The following is a 26,248-nucleotide window of genomic DNA, read 5'->3' on the forward strand; positions in this document are numbered from 1 at the left end:
CAAATAACGAAAGACAACAAATAGTATGATACTCTCTTCATGAAAGTTCAAAACTAAGCCAAACCGAACAATGTATTTTGTAGGCATGTATATATGAATTATCTTTTTTTTCTTTAAAATACAAAAGTGTGGATGGTGTTGGCCTGGACTTGGGGCTAAGGAGGGCATGAACAGGTGAGGAGCAAGTGGGTAGATGTCAGTCACCATGGTGTCCCATTTATCCTCTTGAGTTTTGCAGTGGGCACACTGGTATTCACGGTATTAATTTAAAAATTATAAATATACATGAATTTTAAAAAGAGGGTCATGCAAAGATCCATGATGATTGTGTGTCATTAACCAAAGATTATTATTAATCCATTCTCTTAATCCATTATTATTAATCCATCCTGAGAAGTCTGCCTTAGCAAAAAAAGTAAACTAATTTTTCTAAAGAGCCATCCGAATGAGAAACTGAAAAGAGTGGGAGGGGTGGTAACTCTATTTTCACTTTTCTCTTCCTGTTTTTTTCAGAGCCTGGGAAAGCAAGTCAGAATTTCCAATCTTTTCCAATTCCCACATGATTTCCTAATTTAGAACAAATTCAAAGAAAATTTAAAAATCTTTCTCCATACGGAGAAGGCTCCGCCGCCTGCAGTGGAACATCCTCATTCTGGGAAGAGGAGGCAGCCCGGGGTGGGGGTGCTCCAGCCCCAGTCCCCATACCCAACCCACACAGACTCGCCTCGGGCTTGGCCTTAAGGGCGATACTCTACTCGCACTGTGGGGTCACACGACAGTTAATTAGTGGAAATGCTTCGGCTTTCCCCTTAGCGGGAGGCCCTGGGAAGACGTGCGGGCGTGGAGGGACGGGAAATGACCCCGCGGGTTCAAGCAGCTCCTGGGGGTCCCGGACCTTCTGAGACACAAGGGCCAGGCTGCGTAGACGAGGCTCTGAGATTTACCCCGGGCGCCCCCTACACCCATTGCCGCCGAGGGCCAGCAGTTTGACGGCATCTTAAGCGGGCGCTTTAGCGCGACAGGTGATGAGCCCTCGGTCAGCTCGCCGGCGGGAGCAGACGAGGCCGTGGGCCTTGGTCGTCCCGTCAGTGCAGCAGGCTCCGCAAAGCTCCTTGATCCAAGCACTGGTGGGAGGTCTGGTCGCTCCCTTTTCCCCCAGCTGCATCTAGACTGGAGTGGATAGGGAATTAAGCAGCAACCACCGAAAGGCACCTTTAGCGATTAGGAAACCTGTGTGAAGCTCAGCCACCCGGCCTTTGCGGGCGCAGCAGACCCGGGGCCTCTCCCTGCGCAGGGCGGGCGGCTGCAGGCTAGCGGCCCTGGCTTTGCTCCAGATGTCCAGGGTGACATCACCAAACTCCGCCGATGGGCGGGAGGGAGCCCGAAATCCCCTGAAAACATAGTGACTAATCGGCGGGCCCGCCCTCCAGGCGGGGCCGGGACCGGGAGCGAGCCGAGTCGCCCGCAGCGATAGCCCTTGGAGCAGCCTCCGGGCGGACGGCCTACATCTCCGTCTAGGCGCGCACTCGTTCCCGGCCCCCGGCGGCGGCGGAGGCGCGCGCGGCCTCTTCCTCTGCTCAGCCCGCACTGGATCCGGGCCCCTGCGCGGGGCGGGGGTGGCGCAGCGCGCAGGCGCGGCCGGATTCCGGGCAGTGACGCGGCGGCGGGCGCGCGCGCCGCATTTCCGCCTCTGGCGAATGGCTCGTCTGTAGCGCACGCCGCGGGCCCAGCTGCGACCCCGGCCCCGCCCCCGGGACCCCGGCCATGGACGGTGAGGGCGCCCTCTGATTCCGCGCGGTGGCTGCGCCGGGGCTGCGGAGCTGTGGCGGGAGCCCCCGCACCGCCTTCCGCCCCTTCCTGCGCCGACGCGCGCTGCGCAGGGAGCGGCCGGCCTGATGGTGGCGCGGGGCGGGGCAGGAGATGAGGGGTCTGACTCAGTTTCCCCTATGGGCGGAGGGGGGCCTTGACTCAGTATCCTCCCTGGGTGGGAGTGCGGGGTGAGCCTTGACTCAGTTTCCCCCCACGGACCATGGGGGCAGTTCTTAGTTTCCTTGTTAGGAGAGAATGTATCTGACTCAGTTTCCTCTCAGGATAAGGGGCGTGGAGCATACCCTTCCTCAGTTTTCCTTATGAAAGGAGAACGGGTCCTGACTCAGTTTCCCTCAGTAGAGAAGGACTCCTTCCAGTTTTCCCTTAGGAAGCAGGTGTTTCTGGCTCCTTTACACGCCCCCCTTAGTTTCACCGCAGGTTCTAGGGAGCAGGTCCTAACTCAGTTTCCCTCGGAGGGATCCTGGCTCCATCTCCCTCCATGGATGGGGAGCAGGTTCTCTCCGGTGAGGATGGGGAGTGGGCTTGTGCTGACCCTTGTCTCCCTCCTCTTTCAGACCTGTTCCCCCTCATCTTCCCCTCAGGTAAGTGGACCTTGCTCCGTGGTTGGGAGGGAGCTCCCCAGGGTTAGGGGGTATGGGGGCAGCCCCCTGACAGGACGGCCCTGTCTCCCTGCAGAGCCAGCCCAGGCTTCTGGCCCCTATGTGGAGATCATCGAGCAGCCCAAGCAGCGGGGCATGCGCTTCCGCTACAAGTGCGAGGGCCGCTCAGCGGGCAGTATTCCAGGCGAGAGGAGCACGGATACCACCAAGACCCACCCCACCATCAAGGTCAGCACCTGCTTCTGGTGATGGAGTGGGGGGCACAGGGTATAGGGGGAAGGCATTGCGGAACCCCAGCAGGCTTGCCTCCAGGCCACCATGCCCTCTGTGTCTGGGAGTCAAGTTTGGAATTCTTGGGCCTCTAGAGTGCTCTCTGTACTTTGGACAGATCAATGGCTACACGGGACCAGGGACAGTTCGCATCTCCCTGGTCACCAAGGACCCCCCTCACCGGCCTCATCCCCATGAGCTTGTGGGGAAGGACTGCCGGGATGGCTTCTATGAGGCTGAGCTCTGCCCCGACCGCTGCATCCACAGGTGAGCTCCGAGCGGGCCAAGGCATGGAGGGTGAGGGGGGGAATAGGAGGCAAGGCAGTCGAGTAGCTACTACAGTGTTACTCTTTTCTGGACATAGGGAGAATTCCTCCCTCCTTACTCTATCCCCAGCTCTGCAAGCAGACTTCCTTTGTTGTGAAATTACCTATTTGTGTGTCCACTCTCTCTAGCAGATGTGAGCTCCATGGGATAGGGATGAGCCCCTACTCACCTCTGAACCCCTGGCCTTCATGACTGGAAGCGCAAGTGCCTGAGTGTCACATCTCCCATATGAGAAGGAAAGCCATTGAACCAAAAGTCTCCCCCGGAGCTGACATTCCAGTTGACAGAGACAGGCCATAAATAAATATACAAATAAATAAATAAGGCATTGTCAGAGAGTAATAATTTCAGTGCTGAAAATAAAGTAGGACAACAGGTTGGAAGGATAACCTGCACGGAGAGAGGCAGGGGAACTGGTCTCATCACTTAGGACTGGGAGGTCAGGGAGGCCTCTCTAGCTAAGATTTGAGTGGTGAGAAAGAGCAGAGAAGCTCAGAACATTCTGAGTGGAATGAACAAGTGCAAAGAGCTTGAAACGGGAATGGGCTTATGTGTTTGGAGAATGGAAAAGAAGCCCCCGTGGCTGAGCGTAGGGAGCCAGCAGTGAGGCTGGCAGGGGCTGGGGCGTGCAGGGGCTTGTCAGCTGAGGTGGATAGAGGAAGAAGGGGCAGACTGGGCAAGGCTTTGCTGGAGACAGTGGGACAGATGCCTGGGGGTGCCTCAGTTTCCAGAACCTGGGGATCCAGTGTGTGAAGAAGCGGGACCTGGAACAGGCCATCAGTCAGCGCATCCAGACCAACAACAACCCCTTCCAAGGTGAGGGCTGTGGAGGCAAAGACCTGAACCTGCCTGCAGCACCCACACCCTCTGTCACCTGCCCCAGTCCTCCTCTGCATGCCTCCCTCATTGGCCAAGACTCACAACACACATGGAACCTTTCGCCTTTGGGAAACGGAGGCCTGGAGATGGGATATGACATTCAGGTTCACAGTGGAGTCAGTGATGGGTTTAGAACCTTGTCTTTCTCCTTCTCTAGGACTTCCATTTCACATACCCACAAAGAGCCCTCCCACCCCAGAGCTCTCTGCACCCCAAAATCCCTGATCTCCACCTCTCCACCCCTGCTCTCCTGACCATCGGTTTTCCTGGCAGTTCCCATAGAAGAGCAGCGTGGCGACTATGACCTGAACGCTGTGCGGCTCTGCTTCCAGGTGACAGTGCGGGATCCATCAGGCAGGCCTCTCCGCCTGCCGCCTGTCCTCTCTCATCCCATCTTTGACAACCGTGAGTGATCAGGGAGCCACAGTAAGGGGAGAGGGGTGGGCCTGGGTAGGAACAAGGGGATGGGGGTGGGTGTGGCCTGCAACAGGACTCACACTTCATTCAATCATCTGGCGTATTTGTCTGCTGTGCCCAGCTCTGTGCTGGCAGAGAAGGCAGGGCAGGGAAGATGCAGAGCTGCCCTGGAGGTGTAGCTTCCGGGCTGGCAGGGAGGCTGAGGGGAAACGGTCATTTTCAGTATTATGTGATGAGAGAGTGGTGAGCCCATAAGTGTGCTGATGACTCTAGGAAATGAAGTCCCAGGAACAAGATAACGTTAGAGAGTAAGAATTCAATGATGGAAGCTCACAGATGAATTGGGCTGACAATGATCAACTACCATCACTAATTAACCAACCAGTAGGATGAATGAAAATAAAAGGGCTCTGGAGTCCCAAGGACAGGAATCCAGGATAAATCAGAGGTTAGGAGGGGTGGGCTCATTGCCAAGGTGGATATGAACTGGGCCTTGAAGATTGCTTGAGTCAGGTGGAGAAAGAGAAGGTATGAAAAGAGTGGTTCCCACTGGACCAAAAGGTGCATGAGGGCGGAGATATTTAGCTTTTGTGCGTGATTGTATTCTTGCTTGGAATAGTGTTTAGCCCATAGTAGGTAAATAGTTGGTAAACGGAATGGTCTGACTTTGTCTGCAAAGGTGTCGGAGGCAAGCTCTGGACAACCTTGACTCTGGGGCGGGCAGGGAAGCTGCATCTCCTACAGGCCACCCCGGGGACCTCTGATGGTTCAGATCTTCTTTTCTTATTCTCATACCCCAGGGGCCCCCAATACTGCTGAGCTCAAGATCTGCCGAGTGAACCGAAACTCCGGGAGCTGCCTTGGTGGGGATGAGATTTTCCTGCTGTGTGACAAGGTGCAGAAAGGTACACACTAGGAGGCAGGGCTGGACTGTTTGGAGCAAGAGGTAAAGGGTGACACTGAACAGAGGTGGTAAATGTCAGATAACTGGCTTCAGACACTACCCGCAGTGCCTCGGAGGCTTCAGGTGGGCAGCAGGGTGACATATGTCAGGAGACAGGTATCAGAAGTTGGTGGGGGGAGGCTCTGGGGAGGTTAGACACGCTGACCCACACTGCTACCCCATCTCCCGCAGAAGACATTGAGGTGTATTTCACGGGACCAGGCTGGGAGGCCCGAGGCTCCTTTTCACAAGCTGATGTACACCGACAAGTGGCCATTGTGTTCCGGACCCCTCCCTACGCAGACCCCAGCCTGCAGGCTCCCGTTCGCGTCTCTATGCAGCTGCGGCGGCCTTCTGATAGGGAGCTCAGCGAGCCCATGGAATTCCAGTACCTGCCAGACACAGGTACACAGCTGGGGAAGGTAGCAGCAGGGCTGTCGGGCTCCACCCAGTGAGAGGCCAGGGCTGGATGTCTGGGGCTGTAGTTGAGGGAGGGCCAAAACCTAGAGTCAGAACTTGGGATTTACATGGTAATTGGAATCCATTTCTTGTTTCATTTACTAGTAATGACAGCCAAGACTTATTGAGCTTATACCACACATCTGCCCCTGATCCAGGCATTTCAGTGAATTCCCTGATTTTAATTTCTCATTAGCCTTTTGAGATAGGAAATATTGTCTCACTTACCTGAGCTCACATAGCTAGTGAGTGACAGAGTCAGCATTTGAACCCAAGCCATCTGGCTCCTGGGTCCTGTTGCCACGCTGTGTGTCTCTTGTCACTGTCATACAGCCCAGCCACATTTTGATCAAGACTTTGAATGCCCACTTGGGACCAGGGCGTGTGCTAGGTAGATGCTGGGAATTACAAAGTTGAATAAGACATTCCCTGCCCTTCAGAAGCTCAGGCCCATGAGGAAGACAAACATGCAAAACAGATCCTTAAGTCACAGAGTGCATGTGAAATGGAGCTGTGTGCAGCGTGCATGGGAGCACAGAGGTGGAGAGCTGGCGACAGCTCTGTGGAGGCGGTGGCATTTAACTTGGAGAAAGACACAGAAGTTCTCCAGGCAGGTGGTCCAGCACCTGGAAGGGCAGGGTGTTGGTGAATGCACGGCCTGTGCGGGGCATCTGTGCAGTGGGAGCTGATGTTGGGCAGTTAGCAGGCCCAGCCAGAGGAGGGCCTTGGTAGGCTCAAGGCCTTCATCCAGGGTTTCATCTGAAGGCAGTGGGAAGCCACCGAAGGTTCCTAAGCAGAGCAGTGCCATGAACAGATCTGGAAGTTCATTCTGGCGGCCGTGTGTAGAGGATCAAAGAGGGAGAGACTCAGAGCAGGGAAGCCATACTGGAAGATGTTGCAATAGTCCAGGAAGAGAAGAGTTGGTGTGAACCTTACACAAGAAATGGCAAAATGAGAAGATCACATCTCCTACTGCTGTCCTGCCTGGTTACCTGGCAGGACCATGGCTTTTTTGCACCTGACACACACCAAGCTCAGTCCTTTGGGATGCCTGGACCCCAGGTCTTCTCATGACTGGCTCACACCAGTCCTTGCCTGACCACCTCTAAATTAGACTCCCCGACCTCACTTCTGGTATTGTTACATTACCTTGTTTATCTTCCTTGGAGCTCCTGTCACTTCTTGAGATTTTCTTGTATGTGTCTGGGTTTTGTCCCATCCCTCTTTTCACTAGGATGGCAGCTTCTGGGGAGCAGGCACCTTGTGTGCTCACGGCCATATCCCCCGTGGCCAGGAGGGAGGCTGATGCATAGTAGGCACGTGATAAATATGTGTCAGTGAGTGGTGGGGAATTAGAAAAAGGAAGATACTGGGGATGATTCCAAGGTTTCTAGCCCTGGCGATAGGGCAGACGGATGGTCAGGGAACACAGGAGGAGAAAGAACCAGGTTTCTGAGGACAGAGGATAAGGTTGGCTTTGGACTGATGGAAGTGAGGTTCTTCGGAGTTACCGAGGTACTGCAGTGGTTAGACAGTTCTGAAAGCTATGACTGAAGTACCAAACCATTAGAGATAAGAATGAGAGTCTCTGCTGAAATCTTAATCAAGCCTGTTGTGCCTCAGCTGGCCCAGAGTATAGAGGTTACTGCCAGGCCAGGATCAAGGCTGGAGATGAGCCAAAGGCTAGGGCCCCCGTGAGGTCTCCTGTTCCCCCAGAGCCCCTTTGCTTGGCATCACCCATGTAGCCTTAGAGGGGCAGATTCAGCCAACAGAGGTTTCTCAGAAAGCTGTGGGATTCTTAGAACTGCTGAGTGTCAAACAGCATCACACAGCTTTTCTCATTTGCTGGGAACGTTGGGACATGGGTCTTGGGAAAGCCCAGCTCCTCCCTCACCTTCCTCCTGAAGGGCCTTTGAGAGTGTTGGGGGCCCAGCTGAGGAAAGCAAGTCCCACTTCTCCCTGTTACTTTCCCAGATGACCGTCACCGGATTGAGGAGAAGCGTAAAAGGACATATGAGACCTTCAAGAGCATCATGAAGAAGAGTCCTTTTAGTGGTGAGATGGGGAGTCGGGAGAGCCAGCGAGAAAAGGCAGTGGGCGGGGAGGGGACACCCTGGGGAGGCACACCCCAGGGGCTGAGAACTGACCCGGCCGTTGCCCTGCAGGACCCACCGACCCCAGGCCTCCACCCCGGCGCATTGCTGTGCCTTCCCGCAGCACAACTTCTGTCCCCAAGCCAGGTAAGGATTTCCTTTTGTCCTGCTATTACAGGTTCACATCTGTTCAGCCTGTGGTTGAGACATCTTCTGGGAGGGAGATGAGCAGAGGAATTGGCCTCAGCAGCAGGTGTCTGAAGCCTGTTGTCTATTGGGCCCGTGTTTCTCAGGGCGTGGGGCCTGATCACCTCCATCAGAGTCATCTGGGGAGCAGAGAGAGATGCAGATTCCTGGGCCCCATGACAGACCTGTTGAATCAGAGGCTTTGGAAGTAATGTCCCCGGAACCAGCAAATTCCTGGGATGCCAATGCATGCTGAAGTCTAAGAACCACTATGCCAGTTAAACCCCATATTGGATACCTTGGGATACAGAGTTAAAAGCACAGAATCTCTGCCCTCAACTCTCAGTTGAACTGGGGGAACAAAAAGAAAAAAAATCACGTCTAAAGTAGCAAGATGTATGTGCTGGTATGTGGCTCAAAAAAGAATGACAGGCCGGGCGCGGTGGCTCACGCCTGTAATCCTAGCACTCTGGGAGGCCGAGGTGGGCGGATCGTTTGAGCTCAGGAGTTCGAGACCAGCCTGAGCAAGAGCGAGACCCTGTCTCTACTAAAAAGAGAAAGAAATTAATTGGACAACTAAAGATATATAGAAAAAATTAGCTGGGCCATGGTGGTGCGTACCTGTAGTCCCAGCTACTTGGGAGGCTGAGGCAGAAGGATTGCTTGAGCCCAGGAGTTTGAGGTTGCTGTGAGCTAGGCTGACACCATGGCACTCTAGCCCGGGCAACAGAGTGAGACTCTGTCTCAAAAAAAAAAAAAAAGAAAAAAATTAGCCAGAAGTGGTAGTGCACACCTGTAGTCCCAGCTACTTTGGAGGCAAAGGCAAGAGGATGGCTTGAGCCCAGTTCAAGGCTGCAGTTAGCTATGTGATTGTACCACTGCACTCCAGCCTGGACAACAGAGCAAGACCCTGTCTCTTTAAAAAAAAAAAAAAAGTGACAAAGAGCTCACTTAAAGCTGCTACTAACTTGGTGCTCTGAGGGCTCATTGCCTCTCAAGGCTTGGTTTTTCAGCTGGAAAATGAGGAGATGAGCTAATTTCTGAAAGTGTCCCTTCCTCTAAAAGGCTGGGAGAGATTTAAGAGATCTGGGGTAAGAGAGCTTTGTGGGCTTGAGTACTCAGGGAGGGCTCAAAAAAGAAGCTGTGGCTAGAAGTGGACCCTATAAGCTGGGTAAGAGGAAGGAGCTAGGGTGATGGCAGAGACTCCACAGGAAGGGGTTGGTCCTAAGCATTATGGAGAGGGGCTGGGGTACAGAGGAGGGGGTGGGTCTCTGGGGCTTGCTCTGACCCTTGCCTCTCTGTTCTCTCCTCCAGCCCCCCAGCCCTATCCTTTCACGTCATCCCTCAGCACCATCAACTTTGACGAGTTTTCCCCCATGGTATTTTCTTCTGGGCAGATCCCAAGCCAGGCCTCAGCCTTGGCACCAGCCCCTACCCAAGTCCTGGCCCAGGTCCCAGCCCCTACCTCAGCCATGGCCTCAGCTCTGGCTCAGGCCCCAGCCCCTGTCCCAGTCCTAGCCCCAGGCCCTCTTCAGGCTGTGCCTCCCCCTGCCCCCAAGCCCACCCAGGCTGGGGAAGGAACACTGACGGAGGCCCTGCTGCAGCTGCAGTTTGATGCTGATGAAGACCTGGGGGCCTTGCTTGGCAACAGCACAGACCCAGCTGTGTTCACGGACCTGGCATCCGTCGACAACTCTGAGTTTCAGCAGCTGCTGAACCAGGGTGTTTCTATGGCCCCCCACACAGCTGAGCCCATGCTGATGGAATACCCTGAGTCTATAACTCGCCTGGTAACAGGGTCCCAGAGGCCCCCTGAGCCAGCTCCCAACCCCCTGGGGGCCTCAGGGATCCCCAACGGCCTCCTATCAGGGGATGAAGACTTCTCCTCCATTGCGGACATGGACTTCTCAGCCCTTCTGAGTCAGATCAGCTCCTAAGGGGGTGATGCCCGCCCTGCCCAGAGTGCTGGTTTGCAGGGGATTGAAGCCCTCCCAAAGCACTTACAGATTCTTGGAGGGGGGCGGTGCTCCAGCTGCCCCCAACTTCTTTGGTCTTCCAAAGAAGTTTTTGTCTTCCTTAGGGGGGGTTGCATTTTATTCTTTTATTGGCAGTATCTATCTCTCTCTCTTTTGGAGGTGCTTAAGCAGAAGCATTAACTTCTCTAGAAAGTGGGGAGCTGGGAGGATTTAAACTCTTTCTTCCCCTATCCTGATGGTCAGCTCCCTTCTCTCTACAGAAACTCTGGGGGCCCCCATCCCCATCCTCTGGCTTCTAGTACTCTCCTAGAGAGAGGAGCAGGCTGGAGCTATGGCCTTTGAGGCCACAAAGCCTTATTATCAAGTGTCTTGCTCACATGATGGATTCATTACACCTTGATCCGAAATAATGCCCCTCTATGGCACTGGCATTGTCCCTGTGCCTAACACCAGCATTTGAGGGGCTAGCCTTCCTGCCCTGCAGAAGTCTCTGCCAGCTTTCTTTGCTCAAACTATGTCTGAAGGGAACTGGTGGGGTAGTGCTGGCTCACTCTGGGATCCAGAGGGGATTAGGTCTGAGACTTCCCTGCTCCCCCTTTCTCAAGTGCCTTAGTGGGGTGAGTTGTTTCGAGAGTGGGGGAGGGCAGGCTGGCAGCTCTCCAGTCAGGAGGCACAGTTTTCATAGAAGAATCAAAATACTTGGACTCTTGCTCTTTCTACTCTGATTGAATAAATTTGTTGCCAAGCTGCCTAGAGATTTGCCTTCTTTCAGCAAACGCTGAGCACACACGTTGCTGGTCATGTCAGGCCCAACATCAGTGATAGTTGGATGAATATGCATGCACACTGTCACCTGGAAGCTTACAGTCTGAGAAAACCCTTTGAAACCCCTAGTTACAGTCCGGTGGATGAAAACAGGCAGCTGTGGAGGGTGTGTGTGGGGGGTGCTGTCCCACTGCATTGAGAGCCCATTGGCTGTGGGGATGGAGCAGTTTCACGGCAGTCTTCCCAGGGGTCCCATTAGTTCCAGGTCTTAGGTCAATAGAGGGGTGGATCTCGCAGAGGGGCTAGCCAGCGTTTGGAGTTGAGTTGGGTAAGAGAGACAATGTTAAATTCGATAGGGCCAGGCTGTGAACGATTCAGGAAGTGTGGGCTAAGAATTTCGGACTTCATCCCTTGGGTGGCCATGGGAGTGTTTGCCTCTGTTGGGGAAGGAGTGATGCTAGGTAAAGGTCTACACCTGTGCCACCTATGCTTTGATACCCTGTTCTGGGAAGACCGGTGAAATCTTAATCCACGGCCTCAGGAGGCCTAAAAAAAGGCCAGGCCACAACCCACGGGGTTACAGCTGGACGTACTTCCGGTTTGGCCAAGCGCACGCGCAGCAGCGAAAAGCACAGGCCACACGGGGGCCTGTCCTTTGGGCGCGCATGCGCACAGATAGCCTTCAGAGACGGAGAAGCTAGGTAACGCGCTTCCGGAAAATCCCTGTGCTGAGGCCCATGGCGTCCAAATTCCGGGCTTCGCACTGTTGCGGGACAGAGACAGCAGGGGCAAAGGGTTATCATTAGTGGGCCGCGCTCCAAAAGTTAGCGACTCTCCTGGGAACACGATAGGCCCTGGGTGCAAACTCCGACGGACGGTGCCCGCGAGAGAAGCTGCCGGGGGAGCGGAAGGCGTCTAAGAAGTCGAGTCCGCGCTCCGACCTCTAACTCGGGGGCGGGAGGTGTCAGGGGCGGGGACTGAAGCAAGAGTGAGCCAAGCCCAGCAGATCTGCGGCGCGAGGGGCGGAACCCGGGCCGGTGGTGGCCGGGTCAGGACCCCGGCAGACCTGCCGGGGAGTGCCTGGGAGGCGGGCTCGGGGCGGGGCCGAGCCGGATGAGAAGCCTTCTATGGCCGGAGCTGCGCGGAGTCCCAGTGAGCCCAGATCCTCCAGTCCAGGCTGCACCTCCCTCTTCTTGTCTTTCCCAGTCAGGCCCCACAGTGACCTCCAATGACCCCCAGAAACCCTCTCATGGTCCTTCTCACACTCCCTGAGTGATCTCATCATGCTCGTGGCTCACCAAGTTCTAAATCCTGTCTCCGCCCAGACCTCTCTTCCCTGCGCGCCAGCCCCTGAACATCACTCTGACATCCCTCAGGCCTGCCACATTCACCCCGTTCCAAATGACCTCAACCACGCCCAGTCTGGCCCCGCTTTCCCCTGTTGTCAGCCATGCCCTGCCACCCTGCCTCCAGGGGCTCCGGACAGAAACCTGGCCACTACGGTGGATACCACCTCTTCTCCCCTAGGAATTTGCATCCAATTCCTCATGAGGTCCTGGAAAATCTGCCCACTTCTGCCCATTGTCACCAGTACCTCCTGCCGGACTGCTGCTACAGCCTCCTCCCTGGCCTCCCAGCAGCCAAAGGGCTCTGACACTCAAATCTCACCCCGTCACTCTCCCTTTAAACATCTATCACCCACATGAGCAGATCCCAGTTCTCTGCAGACACACCCTCACAGAGTGCCCACAGCCTTCCGCACTGTCCATGAGGGCGGCTCACTATAGTCCACAACCAGTAAAAACTGGAACAGTCTTTGGAAATGCTAATCCAGGATCCCTAGTGCACCCTTCACAACCCCTTCTGATTCAGGTCCAGCTTCTTAGACCCTGGGGTCCTGCATGTACCCTGACTCCAGTCCAGCAGGCCCCAGACTGGTCCTACCAGATACCTTTGATGTCTCTGCCTGGTGAACTTCTACTTAACCTTCAAAATTCAGGCCTCATGTTACCTTCCCCAGGAAGTCTTCCTGATCCCCAGATGCTGTTTCTCAGAGCCTAGCTCATCCTGGCAGCACCTAAGTTAACAGATCCAGGGCCTAAGTCTCAGCAGTGAACTTCAACCAGCCTGGGGAAAGGACTGGCCATAGGCATGTGATGTTGGGCAAGTCAGTGCTCTGTCTGGGCCTCTGGTCCAGAAAACAGAGTTTAGACAAAGTCCAAGTTTGGACCTGATGATGCCATTTATGGGAAAGGCCCAGCCTGGTGAGGAACAGAGGGGGTGGCAGGCTGGTGAGCAGAGAGGAGTCATGGGCCAATTTCTTGTGGGACATGGAAAACCCCTCAGGCAACTGAGGCAGAGGAGCTGCTTCCTCTGGGATCACACCCTGTAGGATGTGGCCAGGTGGTTGAGGGAGTACCAGGCTTGGGGGCTGAGTGACTACAGAGAGGAGAGCAAGGCTTGCATGGGGGGGCAAGGCCATGTGAGGCATGGCCAGGCTCTCCTTGACCGCCAGGCTCCTCCCTCCCCTGCCCTGCAGTCTACCCTCTGTTCCTCTGCCCCAGATTTCAGCCCCTTAGGTTTGGTTCTGGGGCTTAAAGAACTAGCTGTGTGGGTATGAGGTATGGCCACCTGCTTCCCAACAGAACCAAATAAATGTTTGTGGGAGAGAAGCCAAGGGGTGGCCTAGCCTCTGAGACCCCTTCAGCGAGTGCCAGCTCAACGTTAAGCCAGTGTCCCCAGGCCTTGTTCTAACTGGTCCAGGGAGCTTGTCTGGGGGGCATCTGGGGGTAAAACCCCTTCCCCATGATTCTTTTTTTTTTTTTTTTTTTTGAGACAGAGTCTCACTCTGTTGCCCGGGCTAGAGTGCCATGGTGTCAGCCTAGCTCACAGCAACCTCAAACTCCTGGGCTCAAGCAATCCTTCTGCCTCAGCCTCCCAAGTAGCTGGGACTACAGGTACGCACCACCATGGCCCAGCTAATTTTTTCTATATATCTTTAGTTGTCCAATTAATTTCTTTCTCTTTTTAGTAGAGACAGGGTCTCACTCTTGCTCAGGCTGGTCTTGAACTTCTGAGCTCAAATGATCCGCCCGCCTCGGCCTCCCAGAGTGCTAGGATTACAGGCGTGAGCCACCGCACCCGGGCCCCCCATTGAACACATGTACAGATACAAATAGCAGTGGCTTCTTTACTCCCTGAAATCCCTTTTTCTCCAAAGAATATTTACAAACAGGGACAGGGTGGGGGCAGCTTCCACCACCAAATAACGGGCTGGGGAGTGGGGGGCAGTGCTAAGATGCGCCTCTGCGCAGGAAGAAAGTTCCTGAGGAGGGCCGAGGGCCCAGGATGACCCTGGAGCCCTCAAGGGCCCAGAAAGTTCCAAGCAGGCCCACAGCCAGGCTGAGGCTGGACGGGATGGCTCAGGCCAGGTCAGTGGTGGGGGAGCCCAGCTGCTTGGAGGCCAGGAGCAGGCGGGTGGCTGCGCTCTCCGATTCGGCCTGGAGCCGCCGGTTGTTGTGCCTCAGGCTCCGTACCTCCTCCTCCAGGGCTGCCCTGTCTGCCTTCTCCTGGGGCAGGCAGGGAGGAAGGCGTCAGAGCAGCCGACCCTGTTCCAGGGGCAGCCCTGTGACTCCCCACAACCCCAGCCCACCCCTCACCTTCTGCAGGTCCTCCTGCAGCTTCCTGAGCATGGACTCCAAGTGAGAGACCTTCTCTGACAGGCTCCCAGGCTCCGGCCTGAGGACATGGGGGTCAGGACTCAGCAGGACCAAGGCAGGCGCAGCACCATGGCCAGCCCCCAGCCCTGCCTAATGAGAGGGGCCCACCCTGTCTCCTCAGACTGATGCGTGTGTGGAAGCATAGCACAACTCCAGGGCACAGGCAGGAAGGTGGGGTCACATGGGCATGGGACAGGGGCTTACTCGGCATCAGACTTTGGAGTTCCTTTGGGGTCTCCACTCTCTGGGATGGGCTGTCCTATGGGGATAGAGGGACCAAGCAGGCAGGTCAGAAAGGGAGAAACAGCACCATCCTGGCTCCCACGCCCAGTGCCCTGGTGGCCTCACCCTCCCGGGACAGCGACTCCAGAATGGTGTTGCAAGTGGAGGCGATCTCTGAGATAGACTGCCACTCGTCCTCCAGGGTCTCGCTGGCTGCCTCCGACATGACTGCGGGCATGAGGAGTGGGCTCAGCCGGAGGACCCAGGAGCATCCCCTACTCTCCTCCTAGACCCTCCTACTCCAGACTCACTCTTGCTGATGGAGTTCCGCAGAGACAAGGTTCGTGGCAGAAAGGAGGCCCTCAATTCTGGGGCTGGGTCGCCCTTGTCCTCAGAACCACTGAGGCTGCTGGGCCCGTCCTAGAGGGCAGAAATGGATGTGGATTCAGTGATACCCATTGTCAGCACTGTGCCACTGGGCTCCAGAGCCTTGTTTCTGCTCACCTGGGTAGGGGGTGTCTCCCTGTCAGCGCTGGGTGTTGACGACTTGGCTGTGGTGGCCAGGAGGAGGTCTGGGGTGGTGTTGGGCAGGACTGGGGCCTCATCCGACAGGGAGCTGGGGAGAGCAGGGGGCTCAGAACTGGAAGCTGCTGTTACAGAGGCCTGGAGGGGAGGGAAGGCCAAGAGCATGCACCTGCGGGGCGAGGGCGAGTTCTGGCTGTGCAGGAACTCAGTCCGCTCCTCAGCCAGATCCCGAGGCCCTGGCGGGCTGCCATCATCTTGCAGGCACAGGTGCAGCAGCTGCTTTGTGACAGGCAGCAGGACCACTCTGGGGGCTTCCTCCTCCACTGGCTCTGGGGCCCCTCGCCGGCTGGGCTCTTGCAGAGACAGCCTGTACAGCTCCGAAAAGCTCCTGGTGGGGGAGGGGCAGGGGCAGTCAAGACTCTGCACTCCCTGGAGTCCTGCATCACCAGCCCCACCCCCAGCTGCTACCCAGGCACTTCCAGGGGGAGAGCTCCTCAAACGCCTGGACAACAGTGAAAAATGTCTGCCTGGTTACTGGCCATTTTTCCAAACCATGGTTCAAATTCCAGTGCTGCCCGTGGGTATCCTGAGCAAATCACTCTAGACATCAGTTTCTCCATCTGTGAAATGGAGATAAAGTCCTGACCCCATAGCATGCGGTGAGGGTTCAATCAACAGATAAACAACTCGACATCCAAAAACTACTGCCTAGAGCCAAGTCCAGCTTTTTGCTTTTCTTTTTTAAGCAGATGTACCTGTTTCCGTACTCCTGCGAGGTAAGAATGGCTTTTACATTTTAACTAGTTGGAAGAAATCAAAATATATCATGATAAGTAAAAGTCATATAAAATCCAAATTTCAGTGTCCATAATGAAGTTTTAGCAGAACACTTATTAAAGCTTTAGCCACACTTACTCATTTACCTACAAGGACAGAGTAGCTGTGGCAGAGACCACATGGCCCAGAAAACCTAAAATATTTACTGTCTGGCCCTTTACAGTAGAAGTTTGCTTATACCTGGCTTAGCACAGTGAGGAATTCATCATGTGTGTGTGTGGGGGGGGCCTAATACTAAAAAAAAAGATAATGGGGGCTGCTATTCGATCTTTTGAGCAGTGAAAACAACGTGCTTAATTGGTTCCATTAGACACGTGAGGAAAGTGAGGTTCAGAGAGATCAAGACGTGGGATTCTCCGCAGAAGGAAAGACGTCCACACGGGATTCTGGAGAGAAAGCTCCCAGCGACACGGGCTGGATGGTAGCCAGCTGCCCTGTCCGCCTGCGTCCCTGGCACGCTGACCTGCGGGGCCGGCCGCTCTCGTCGGGTGGCAGGACGGTGACGCAGACCTTGGGCGCTGAGCGCAGCAGCTGGGCGGCGGCCTCGGGGCCCAGGCTGGGCAGCGTCTGGCCGCACACGCGCAGCAGGCGCGCCCCGGGCCGCAGCCCAGTCGTCTCGGCGAACGTGAAGCGTTCCACGTGCGTGACGAAGCCCTCGTTGTCCACCTCGAAGCCCAGGCGACCTTGGCCGTCGCGGGGAAGCGCCAGCTCTCGGGTCTCGCAGCCGCGGCTCACCAGCTGCGGGGCGGGGCGGAGCGAAGCGTGGGCGGGGCCGCCCCGACACTGCCCCCGGACCCCGTCCCAGGCCGCCCCAACTTTCCACAGCCGCGAGGGGAGCGTTAGCAACCCACCCGGCACATGCGGGTCTGAGGCTCTGAGAAGCCGCTTCCCCGAGGGCCGCCAGTGCTCGCTTAGCCAAACTCCCAGACTGGCTTTGCTCCCTCGCCTTCCCCTTTCGCACGCAGGAGGGTGGCAGGAGAGGCGACGGGAGAGAGGGCTTCCAAAGTAGGCTCCGCCCGACTCGCGCAGGGGCCCCGGGGGCGAGTGCCCAGGCTTCCCGCGCCTACTCCCAGGCCTCCGTTTCCCCCTCAGGCTCACCTGCAGACGCGCCACCACCTCGCCCACCGCTTGGCTGGGAGGCCCGTTGAACCGCAGCGTGATCGCCTCTCCACGGCCGTGGTACAGGTCGAGCTGCTGCTCGGAGAAGGTCCAGGCCAGCACGTCGCGACAGGCACAGTTGAAGACCACGCGGCCGTCACGCGGCGCCACCAGCACTAGAGCCTCGGCCGAGATGCCCAGTAGGCAGGGCACCTCGGCGCCGTCGGGGTCGCCCGCCTGGGCCCCGGCTGCCACCCGCGCCCCGGGCGCTGCGCGCACGCCCCACACCAGCGCGCCCGCCGCCTGCAGCTCGGCGCCCGGGCCCCGAGGGGGCGCTCGGCGTCTTCCGCCCAGGGAGGGCAGGCCGAAGCGCGAAGCGGAGTCCAGCGACGTGGTGGTCACCTCGTTGGTGGCCAGGTCCTGCAGGTACTGCTGGCGCGTGCGCGTGGCCATGGCGTGGAACTGGCGTGCATGGCCCGCCGCCTGCTCGCCATTGAGCGCCTTGGCCAGCAGGAAAGCTCGGAAGTCGGCGTTGGCCTCGAAGGGGCCTCCGCCAGAGGGGAGAGCTGGCCCAAAGGCCGGGGTGTCCTGGGTGCGGCTCACGGCCACCCTGCGGGGAGGTATGCGGTAGTGAGGGGCAGCAGGATGCGGTGCCCACGGGAGACCTGGGACCACCCGGGCGCCCACCTGTAAGAGGTACATGGGGTGCAGGGCGCGTGCGCGCGCACCACTAGAAACACGTGCTGGAAATGCGAGCGGATGGTGGTGGGGCAGAAGGGTTTGCTGCCAGGCTCCTGGAACACGATGGTCACAATGTCGTTGCCGATGTGGCGCTTCCGCAGGAGCTGGAGGTTAGATGGTGGGAGCTTGAGGGGAGCCAGGTGCCCCACAAGCCCCTCCTCATTCAGACAGGGCAAAGCCAAGGCACCAATAGCTCCCCACTTACCCAGGTGAAGGCCTGGGGTGTTTGTTGTGAAGAGGCCATCAGAGCAGACGGTCGTTGGGGGTCAACAGCTCAGGCCAACTAAGGCTCAAATACTGCCACCCACACAGCACCTCCAAGATTCCCGGGGAGGCCCACCCCCTTCCTCCCCCCCCCCCACACACCTGCTGCTGGTTGTTAGGGGTGTAAGGCAGCATCGTGGACACGTGGAACATGATCTCGTGGTCCTGGTACATGGTGTAGAGGGAGTGTGTGCCGGTGGAATCCGCTGTGGCCAAGGAGTTGGGGACACAGAAGGAAAGCAAGAGGAATCTGGGTGGCTTGAACCTGCCATTCCTGCCTGCACTCAGGAGCCTGCCCTGCCCCATCCAGCAGGTGGCCAACCCCTCATGCCACCAGCCAATGCCCAGGCCATGAAGTCCAAGGACCTCGGCCTTGGCTGCCCCTTCCCCTCCCCACACAGGCTCCAGACCCGTGCTGGGGTGCAGGGGCATCAGGATTGGGGTGCTGAAATAGAATGAAGACAGAAATGAGAAGTGGTCTCAGAGGGAGGCAGGGGGCGAGTATCACAGGAAAGGCCAGATGGTGGCCCAGACACAAGTGTATGGCCCGCTGGGAGAGTGGGAAGCAGGCAGGAGGTGCTCAGTAAAACACCTCCCAGGGGCCCTGGGGTCCTTCCAACCAGGGAGGCAGGGACACCCTCCTCCACCCTTCCTCCACTCCGGGTCTGGGCCACTGAAACGTGTCCTGTAGAGGAGTGGTGCCCCCAAACCACCTTGGCCCCAGCTCAGGCGGTAGGGTGCTCAGGCCTTGGGGACAGTCCCAGTCCCTCCTCTCAGCCTATACCTTGGCCCTTGCAGCCCTGACTCGGGTCCTTAGCTTACCCACAGAACTCTCCAGTCCCCAGCCCCAGCCCCAGGACAATATGGACAGAGGAGTGACGAGGCAGTTAGTTCTGACCAAAGAAGCTTGCCCTCAGCCTGGGTCTGCCCCTGCCCCTCCAGGTCCCTGGGCCTCACTTTTGGTGTCCAGCTGGGCCCGGTAACTCTCAAAGCCTTTGAGCCGCACCACGTCGCCCAGCAAGGTGAGGAACTGCATGAAGGCCGGTCCTGCCTCCTGGTTGTTGTACATCTCCTCCTCTGAGCCCTGGCCTGCCCGGCAGTACAGGATGCCCACCTTGCGCTGGAAGCTCAGCTGGAGGAAGGGGGTGGGCAAAAGGCATAGGCCTCAGTCCCCCCACCAGCCCTACCCCCACTATGTCACAGGGAATAGACAGGATACTGGCCTGGGGGCTGGGCTGCCTCTGTGTGTGGCCACTTGTGCCCCTGCCTGTCAAGTGGGTATAGTCTGTCCTGCTCCCAGTGCTCAGGAGGTGGGGAGAGGAGGTCCCAGGTGAGAACGGATGGGAGGGGGTGGTTCTCATGCGACAACAGAGGAGATGATTCACAGAAAGGACCCTGCACACAGTACACTCCTAATGAATGTTCACCTTGTCATCTTCCTTATTTCAAGGCCAGACTGTCCTCTCCACCCTTGAATCCAAGGCACCCCCACCCCAGTTTCTGGAGGCCTTGAGCCATGTACCACCTCCGCCCCCTCTGTCCTGTTTCTGTGCCCTCTCTGCTCCCAGTTCCTTTCTGTCTGTGAATAACCATGCACAGCTCAAGGTGGTCTGACCCCATGCAAACAGCCTGGGCTCTCCTCCAGCTCTCACCTCCCTTCTCCATAGCTAAGCTTGTCCACCCTCAGTCCCCAGTTCAATTTCATTCCTCCCAGCCCCTTGCTGCCCATAGATGTGGCCCCCTCTTGGCCACAGTTGGCACTGGGGACAACTGGAACCTCACCTTGCCTGGGTCCCCAGGGATCCCCCCCTTCTGCCTGGGCCTCTTCTCTACCAGCTTGATTGCAGCTCCTCCCCCTCAGTGGCTGTAGCAGCCACCTCTATCGGACAACACCCCCATCTCTGCCTCCAGCCCAGACCCTCCTCCCAAACTCCAGAACCATTTCTCCAGCTTCCTGGATGTCTTTGGCACCTGGCAACTCACCTCCTTGCTGTGACTCCATGACCCTGCTCCTCCTCCATAGAAACACCACTCCCAGCAGCCAGGCAGCGAGGGCAGCTCAACCCTCCACACCCTTCAGTCACAGGGGCCACCCACTCTGCCCCTGGACTAGCACCTCCTCTTCGCCTCCACCATTGTCACCACGATGTCTAGCCTGGACAACTGCAAGAGCCTTCCACCTGGCCCCCTGCCCCTCTAGTCTAGTCCCCACACTGCAGCCAGAGGGCTACTGTACCTCTCAGGTGTGCTTTGAATCCTTCCATGGCTCCCCAGTGCCCACAGGAACCGATGCAAGTTTCTCCCCATCCCCTCCCTGCCAAGCCCTACTCCAGCCACACTGAATGGTACAAATGTGACACGCCTTCAGCCTCTAAGCCTTCACACAAATCATTCCTTCTGCCCAGAAAACCCAGCTCATCTGGGCTTGAGCTCTTGTGTTTCCTCCGTGATGGGAAACCCTGGCCCAGGAAGAGCCATCATCAGCACTGCCTTTGTGCCCCATGGAGCCCTCCACACTCCCCTTTCATTGTCCTGTATTTCACCAATTCTGTGGGTCCCCCTCCCCCACCCAGCTATGAGCTACTCAAGGAGAGCACCTGGTCTGGACCTGTCCCCAGCATCTAGTCTGGGGCCTGGCACCAAGAAGAGGTGAGGAAATGTTTGTTGAATGACTGATGGGTTGAATGACACAGGGGAGGAGACTCAGCCAGTGGGCAGCTTTCAGCACAGGGAATGACTTCCAACTGGCCTGATGTCCCAGAGTGGAATGGGCAGCTCTCGAAAGGAGTGAGCACCACATGTTGAGAGGAGACCAAGCAGAGGCTGCAAGGCACATTGACCAAGAATGCTGAGGGCACTGCAGGAGCGGTGGGGTCAGTCAGACCAGGACTTCTAGGGCTGTAAAGTACATATGCATGACCTCGGGATCTTTTTACAAAGCAGACTCTGGTTCAGTAGGGCTGAGGCGGGGCTCCAGAATCTGCATTTCTAACAAGCTCCCAGATGATGTGGATGCTGCTGGTCTGTAGCCCTGACTTGGAGAAGCAAGGCACTAGATGACTTTCGATGCCTTGTGTCTGAAAAGCTAGCTCTACTGGGGTCACCGCCCAGCCCAGGATCAGGGTCAGGGCTGGAGGGTTGGGAGCTGGGCACCCTGGGTTCAGACTGGGTCTAGCTGTAAGGCTGGGGCCTCCCCAGCCACTCACCACTTGCTCGTCCAGCGTGAGCAGTGTGCGAGGCACCTTGGGTGAAGCTGAACCCAGGCGCAGACAAGTCGGGCTCAGCCGCGGTGCCACGTGCTCCAGAAGCTTCCTCGGGGACAGGCCCCGCGGGGGCCCCGGCGGCAACACATCCTCTGAGATGGTGCCTCGAAGGGTCCGGAGCTGGGGAGGGGAGATGTAGGGGTGCTCAGGATCATACAGGGTGTGGGGGAGCCAACCCCTGGCCCGACCCCGTGACCCCAGCCCACCTGCGTGGTCCGCACGATGACTCGGTAGCTGTGCAGGGTGCCCCCTCCACTGCCCTCCTTCTCCTCCCGCCGCAGGCTCACTGCCACCGGGCCCAGCACCTCGTCCAGCCCGAAGAAGTTCTGGTGCTCTAGGGGGCCGTGCTGTGAATGATTGGTCCCACCCAGGCAGCCCACCCTCACTGGACCATGCCCATCACTAAGTCCAGCTCCAGGCTCCAGCTTACCACCAAGTATAGGGCCCAGGCTAAGTCCTGCCCCTCTGTAGCCCCACCCACATCACACCTTGTCCCAGACATAGACTCAGTGACCTGCTCCAGGGCCTAAATCCTGCCCTGGCCCCGCCTACCGCACCCATATTCTCCCTTCTCTGTCCTGGAACCCTGTCTTGGCATGAATGTTGAGAACATGGTTCCCAGGTTCGAGGCTTTCAGGCCTGAGTTTTAATCTCACAGGAATGTAGACAGGGACTCTCCCCCAGCCTGGAGGGTTGTGAGGATGAACCAGATGGAGGCAGAGGGGTGAAGGGCCAGGGCTGGCCTTAAGGAGGTGGTTAAAGGTGGGTCCAGAAGGACCTCAGTTCAGCTCCTAATCCTTCTTACGGCCAGGGACTTCCTACTGTGTGCACTGCAGTGACAGGGACCTCTGCCTTCCCCTCACCTTTGCCGTAGAAGTACTTGCGGTAGTAGCCAGCACCCAGGTCTGCATGCTCCAGGCTGTAGGCTGAGGTTCGGTTCTGCGGCTCCTCCAGGATGGACACGGCAGCATTGGGCAGCGTGGGGGGCACAGGTGGGGACACTGGTCCACCAAGGCCTAGCTCACCCTCACCCCCAAGCTCACACACAAAGCCAGGAGCCCCAAGCAGCAGGTCCGAGCTGGTGGCCTGGTCCTCAGCTGAAGCCAGGGTCCCGGAGATGGCCTCAGTGTGGCCCCCTGTCCCCCGCGGCCTTGGAGCCCAATCAAAGAGCAGGCTCTGCACGTCATAGTGGGCAAACCATCGGGGCTCAAGCACTGGCGGGAAGGCAGGCTCCGGTTCCTCTGCCGGCAGCCCCAGCAGGGCCAGCGGGTCAGTGAAGAGCCGGCTGGAAGCTGCAGCAGGGCGGCCAGCCTCCTCATGGCTGTGGGCGCGGGCACGGGGGCTGGCTGGCGTGGGGGGTCTGGCCTCGCCTGCATCGCTGCCGCTGCGCAGGAGTGGGCTCCGGGCTGGCCTCTGCTCAAAGGTGTGTGGTGTCAGTGGGGGCCGTGCCGGCTGGCGCAGCTTGCGGGCGAAGAGGTCATCCGTGGGCGCAGGGGCCGTGCCCCGCCGAGGGCTCCCCACACCACCGGCCCACATGGGGGTGCTCTGCGGGCCTGACTCCCTGGGGCCCGGGCCGCATTGGCGGGCACAGGTGTTTAGTGCCCAGCCGGCAGGCTGAGGCTGCGGCAGCAGTTCCTGCCCTGAAAGAGGAGGGGGCTGCTCAGATGGACCTGGGGAGAAAACAGGAACCCCAGCCCCCAGCCCAGTCCTCCACCAACCGGCTTGGCTTCCGGCCCCCTCCGAGACCATCAAAGCTGCTTCCGCTTTCCTGGCCACTTCCTCGTCTGCCTAGGGCTGAGGTTTCCAGCCCCCTCTTGGGCTTAGCTGGGCAGAGCCAGGGGCTGGGCTGTTGGACCTTGGCCCTGAGGGCCCTGGAGCCTGAGCAGCTCTGAGGGGCTGCCAGATCCCCTCGTTCCCATCCACACACCTTGGCTTTGACCCGGGCTCAGAGTAAGGGTCCCACAAAGGCCTGGCCCAACTGGACAGACAACTTGTCTTGGCTGGGACGGGAAACCCATGGGGCCACTGGTGTCTGGGTCCTGCCTGCTTGACAAAGGGAGGACGTCCTGTCCCCAGAGACCTTCCTCCTTGCCCCTCCCACTTCCTCCAGGGTCCCTGGGGAGCTAAGCACCCAGAGGCCTGGTCTCAATGCCCTAGCCCTCCCAGCCTCAATACCTCAAGGACACAGGGGTTCCCGGGGCAGCGGCAAGGCAGCAGGAATGGCAAGAGGACTTCCTTCAGCACAGGAAGTGGCCCCAACGCTGGGCTCAGTTCCCACCCCAGCCTCCACATCCTGAGAAAGGTGCTGGGGTCACACCAGCTTAGTCACGGGACCCAAGTCATCCTGACCTCAAGGACAGGTCCAGGCCCACCCCTTTGCAGACTACTATGCCCATGCCTGGGGAAAGAGAGGGAGTCATGGTGACCCAGCACCTTTGCTGGAATTGGGACCCCGGGGGACGTCTGCCTACTTGGTCTTACTGATGTGGACGGGGAGGTCTGAACCCCATGTGACAGAAGGTCAAAGTGAGATGCTCTTGCCTAGAGCAATTCCATGTCAGAACTAGGATCTCACCTGGGTCTGTTAGTCTCCAGGGCCTAAACAGAGCTGCACCTGCCCACTCCTGTCTGCGTGTAGGTGTGAGATGGATGGGGGTTGGGCTGAGGCTCAAGGTCTCACAGGATGTAAGACTGAGACACCCAAGGCCCCAGGGACCTGCTAAGTGCGGAAATGGGACGAGGCCAGACGCAGGTGCCAAAGGTGGGGTGAGAACTTGAGGGGAAGCCATGTCCCAGCAAGCCCTGGATGGAGCAGGCAGCCAGGACAGGGACCTGGGCACCCTCCACTGGGGTACAGACATGTGATGCTGAGTCTCTGTGCATCATCCAGTGGCATCACATGGAGCTGGGCTCCATGCACCCCTTGGCTGGGGCCTCCAAAACCAAGCAAGTGTAGGCCTCTCCAGCTCCGGTGCCTCCTGCCTGGTTTCTCCTAGGATAAGCTCTGATGCTGACCTTGAGCCTCTGTTTTCTCATCTCCGAAATGGGGTTAACTATTTCTGTCCCCTCCAAAGACCGTTGGGAGGTTGAAAGGAGTGAGGCAAGTGTAGCTAGCCATGTATGTGCATAGTGAGTGGATGCAGTCCCTGGCCCCATGTGCCAAGCTCTGGGCACATGCATGCTTGAACCTAGGCTATGCTGTGTCGGGGCTAAGAGGGCATGAGAGAGGGATCTACGCAGGCCCTGCTCCATGTAGGATGAGCTCTGCACACTGTGGGTAAGCTCTGTTGATGTGTGTGCACCCAGCTCGTGGGCTGCCTCTTGCTCTGGCCCAGTGCCGGGCTCTGGCCCTGCCGTGGAGGATGTTCTTGGGCTCTGCTCCCCACCCGGCAGCTTCACACAGGGTCCATTGAGGCCGGGACATTCCTTGAGGCCTGTGTCACTGGAGGGGGGGGTTGGGGGGAAGAAGGCCTGCCCCACCCCCACAGATCCGGAAGGCCTGGCTGCCCCAGGAGGAGGCGCTGGCCGCTTCCCAGCACATCTGGAGGTCATGACCCCATTTCTGCTGCCAGGGGGCGCGACAGATGTTTCCTCCCAGGCCAGGACAGAGACTGAGGGGCGGTGTGCAAAGGTTGGGGAGGAGGCCGGGCAGGGAGAAGGGGAGCCCCAGAATAGGGGGAGCCCCACACACACACTTGGCAGCAGGGGCAGTCGCCAGCGGCGCCAAGACCATTCAGCTCACTGGCCCGGCTAGGCCGTCCCGCAGAGGAGGGAGTATAGGTGAGTGGCCAGAGGCAGGGGACTGGACAAGTTGACTCGGGACTGAGTTGGAGCACGGAGCTTGGGAGTGTGCAGCCGGTGAACGTGGCAAGGAACCCCCCCTCCTACACACACACACACACACACACACACACACCACCAGGGCCCACGGCCAGGCCACTTTCTCCCGTCCTGCCCGACAGCGGTGCCTCCCGTCCCCTGCTCCCACCAGTACCTCTGGGGCTCCCGCCCGGCTGCCGCCTCCCGCGCTGGGGTCCCGCTGCCGCTCTCCCGCTACCGCTCCCGGCGCCGGCTCCGCCTGGGGGCGGGGCCGCGGCGGAGGGGGCGGAGCAGGCCGGGAGCCGTCTGCGGCGGGAAGCGCGGCGGGCGGAGACTTCAGGCCTGGCGATGGTCAATCCTGCATGCAGTCCGAAGGCATGCCCAGCCCCGCGAGCGGTCGAGCCTCCAGCTGCCATACTGACTCTCTCGGCCCGTTTCCTCGGCTGAGAAATGAGAACAAGTGTACCCACCCTCCAGACCAGCCGGGAGAGCTTAGAGGAGTGGTGTCCAGCTCCCCGCTGGCACACAGCAGGTGCTCCGGGACTGCCATAATTTTTCTGAGCACTTGCTAAACACCGGGCCCTGGATAATTGCTCTACCCCATGCCGTTTCATTTATTCTTAACAAAACACCTTAGGTGTTATCATCTATGGCTTGGAGCAATCGAGATTCAGATAAAGGCTTTAGCCAAGGTCAAGGCTATTAAAAGAAGGAGCCACTAGAGCTGGAAGTCTTTGAACATATGGGGGTGGGAAATTGAACACAACCACCTTCACATCAAGGCCTGGAAAGGGAACAGGCTTTTGGGGAAGAGAACTCGGTCCTACCTGAACCTCACCTTGGTCTGACCTTGGTCTCTACCATACCCCAGCCCCACATCCTTCACCCCTCCTCTCTCTGCTCATCCACCCTGACTTGGCCACCTCTACCCTGTACCCATTCCCAGGTAGAAGAAGAAACTGCCAAGCAAAATCAAAAATAGTGTTATTAATTCTGGTGTCTCTGAAGCACAAAAA

At 57.9% G+C, this 26,248-nt stretch overlaps 2 protein-coding genes across 4 annotated transcripts; one reads left to right on the forward strand and one right to left on the reverse strand.

Moving 5' to 3' along the window:
- The first annotated feature begins 1,517 nt into the window (after positions 1-1,517).
- RELA (v-rel avian reticuloendotheliosis viral oncogene homolog A) lies at positions 1,518-10,734 on the forward strand. Of its 2 annotated transcripts, XM_012665509.1 has the most exons (11): positions 1,518-1,771; positions 2,385-2,411; positions 2,506-2,657; positions 2,818-2,966; positions 3,751-3,842; positions 4,179-4,310; positions 5,123-5,227; positions 5,458-5,670; positions 7,699-7,779; positions 7,890-7,964; positions 9,318-10,734. In XM_012665509.1, the coding sequence occupies exons 1-11, from the start codon at positions 1,765-1,767 to the stop codon at positions 9,938-9,940; spliced, it is 1,656 nt and encodes a 551-aa protein (XP_012520963.1). In that variant the 5' UTR covers positions 1,518-1,764; the 3' UTR covers positions 9,941-10,734. The 2 variants fall into 2 exon arrangements, with proteins under 2 accessions (XP_012520963.1, XP_012520962.1); XM_012665508.1 differs by having other exon boundaries at positions 1,649-1,771; positions 2,506-2,966; positions 9,318-10,729.
- A 3,198-nt stretch (positions 10,735-13,932) lies between these two features.
- SIPA1 (signal-induced proliferation-associated 1) lies at positions 13,933-25,487 on the reverse strand. Of its 2 annotated transcripts, none has more exons than XM_012665511.1 (16): positions 25,408-25,487; positions 22,277-23,053; positions 21,620-21,747; positions 21,357-21,533; positions 19,108-19,282; positions 18,253-18,356; positions 17,833-17,990; positions 17,146-17,755; positions 16,511-16,785; positions 15,380-15,598; positions 15,190-15,301; positions 14,997-15,105; positions 14,812-14,898; positions 14,668-14,722; positions 14,404-14,482; positions 13,933-14,313 (listed from the first exon to the last, which is right to left on the reverse strand). In XM_012665511.1, the coding sequence occupies exons 2-16, from the start codon at positions 22,947-22,949 to the stop codon at positions 14,167-14,169; spliced, it is 3,108 nt and encodes a 1,035-aa protein (XP_012520965.1). In that variant the 5' UTR covers positions 22,950-23,053; positions 25,408-25,487; the 3' UTR covers positions 13,933-14,166. The 2 variants fall into 2 exon arrangements, with proteins under 2 accessions (XP_012520965.1, XP_012520964.1); XM_012665510.1 differs by having other exon boundaries at positions 14,812-14,913.
- Positions 25,488-26,248: the final 761 nt, after the last annotated feature.

The sequence above is a fragment of the Propithecus coquereli genome, unplaced genomic scaffold (genome assembly GCF_000956105.1).
Source record: "Propithecus coquereli isolate 6110/MARCELLA unplaced genomic scaffold, Pcoq_1.0 Scaffold120, whole genome shotgun sequence".
NCBI classification, from domain to species: Eukaryota; Metazoa; Chordata; class Mammalia; order Primates; family Indriidae; genus Propithecus; species Propithecus coquereli.

Bases quoted from the DNA above. Each gene is read 5' to 3' on its own strand.
- RELA (XM_012665508.1), top strand. From the start codon at position 2,530: ATGTGGAGATCATCGAGCAGCCCAAGCAGCGGGGCATGCGCTTCCGCT. The intron at 3,843-4,178 runs GTGAGGGCTGTG...TTTTCCTGGCAG, and splicing joins CAACAACAACCCCTTCCAAG to TTCCCATAGAAGAGCAGCGT. The intron at 4,311-5,122 runs GTGAGTGATCAG...CTCATACCCCAG, and splicing joins TCATCCCATCTTTGACAACC to GGGCCCCCAATACTGCTGAG.
- SIPA1 (XM_012665510.1), bottom strand. From the start codon at position 22,949: ATGTGGGCCGGTGGTGTGGGGAGCCCTCGGCGGGGCACGGCCCCTGCG. The intron at 15,302-15,379 runs GTGCATGCTCTT...TGCTCTCCCCAG, and splicing joins AACTCGCCCTCGCCCCGCAG to CTCCCTGTCGGATGAGGCCC. The intron at 14,314-14,403 runs GTGAGGGGTGGG...TGCCTGCCCCAG, and splicing joins TGCAGGAGGACCTGCAGAAG to GAGAAGGCAGACAGGGCAGC.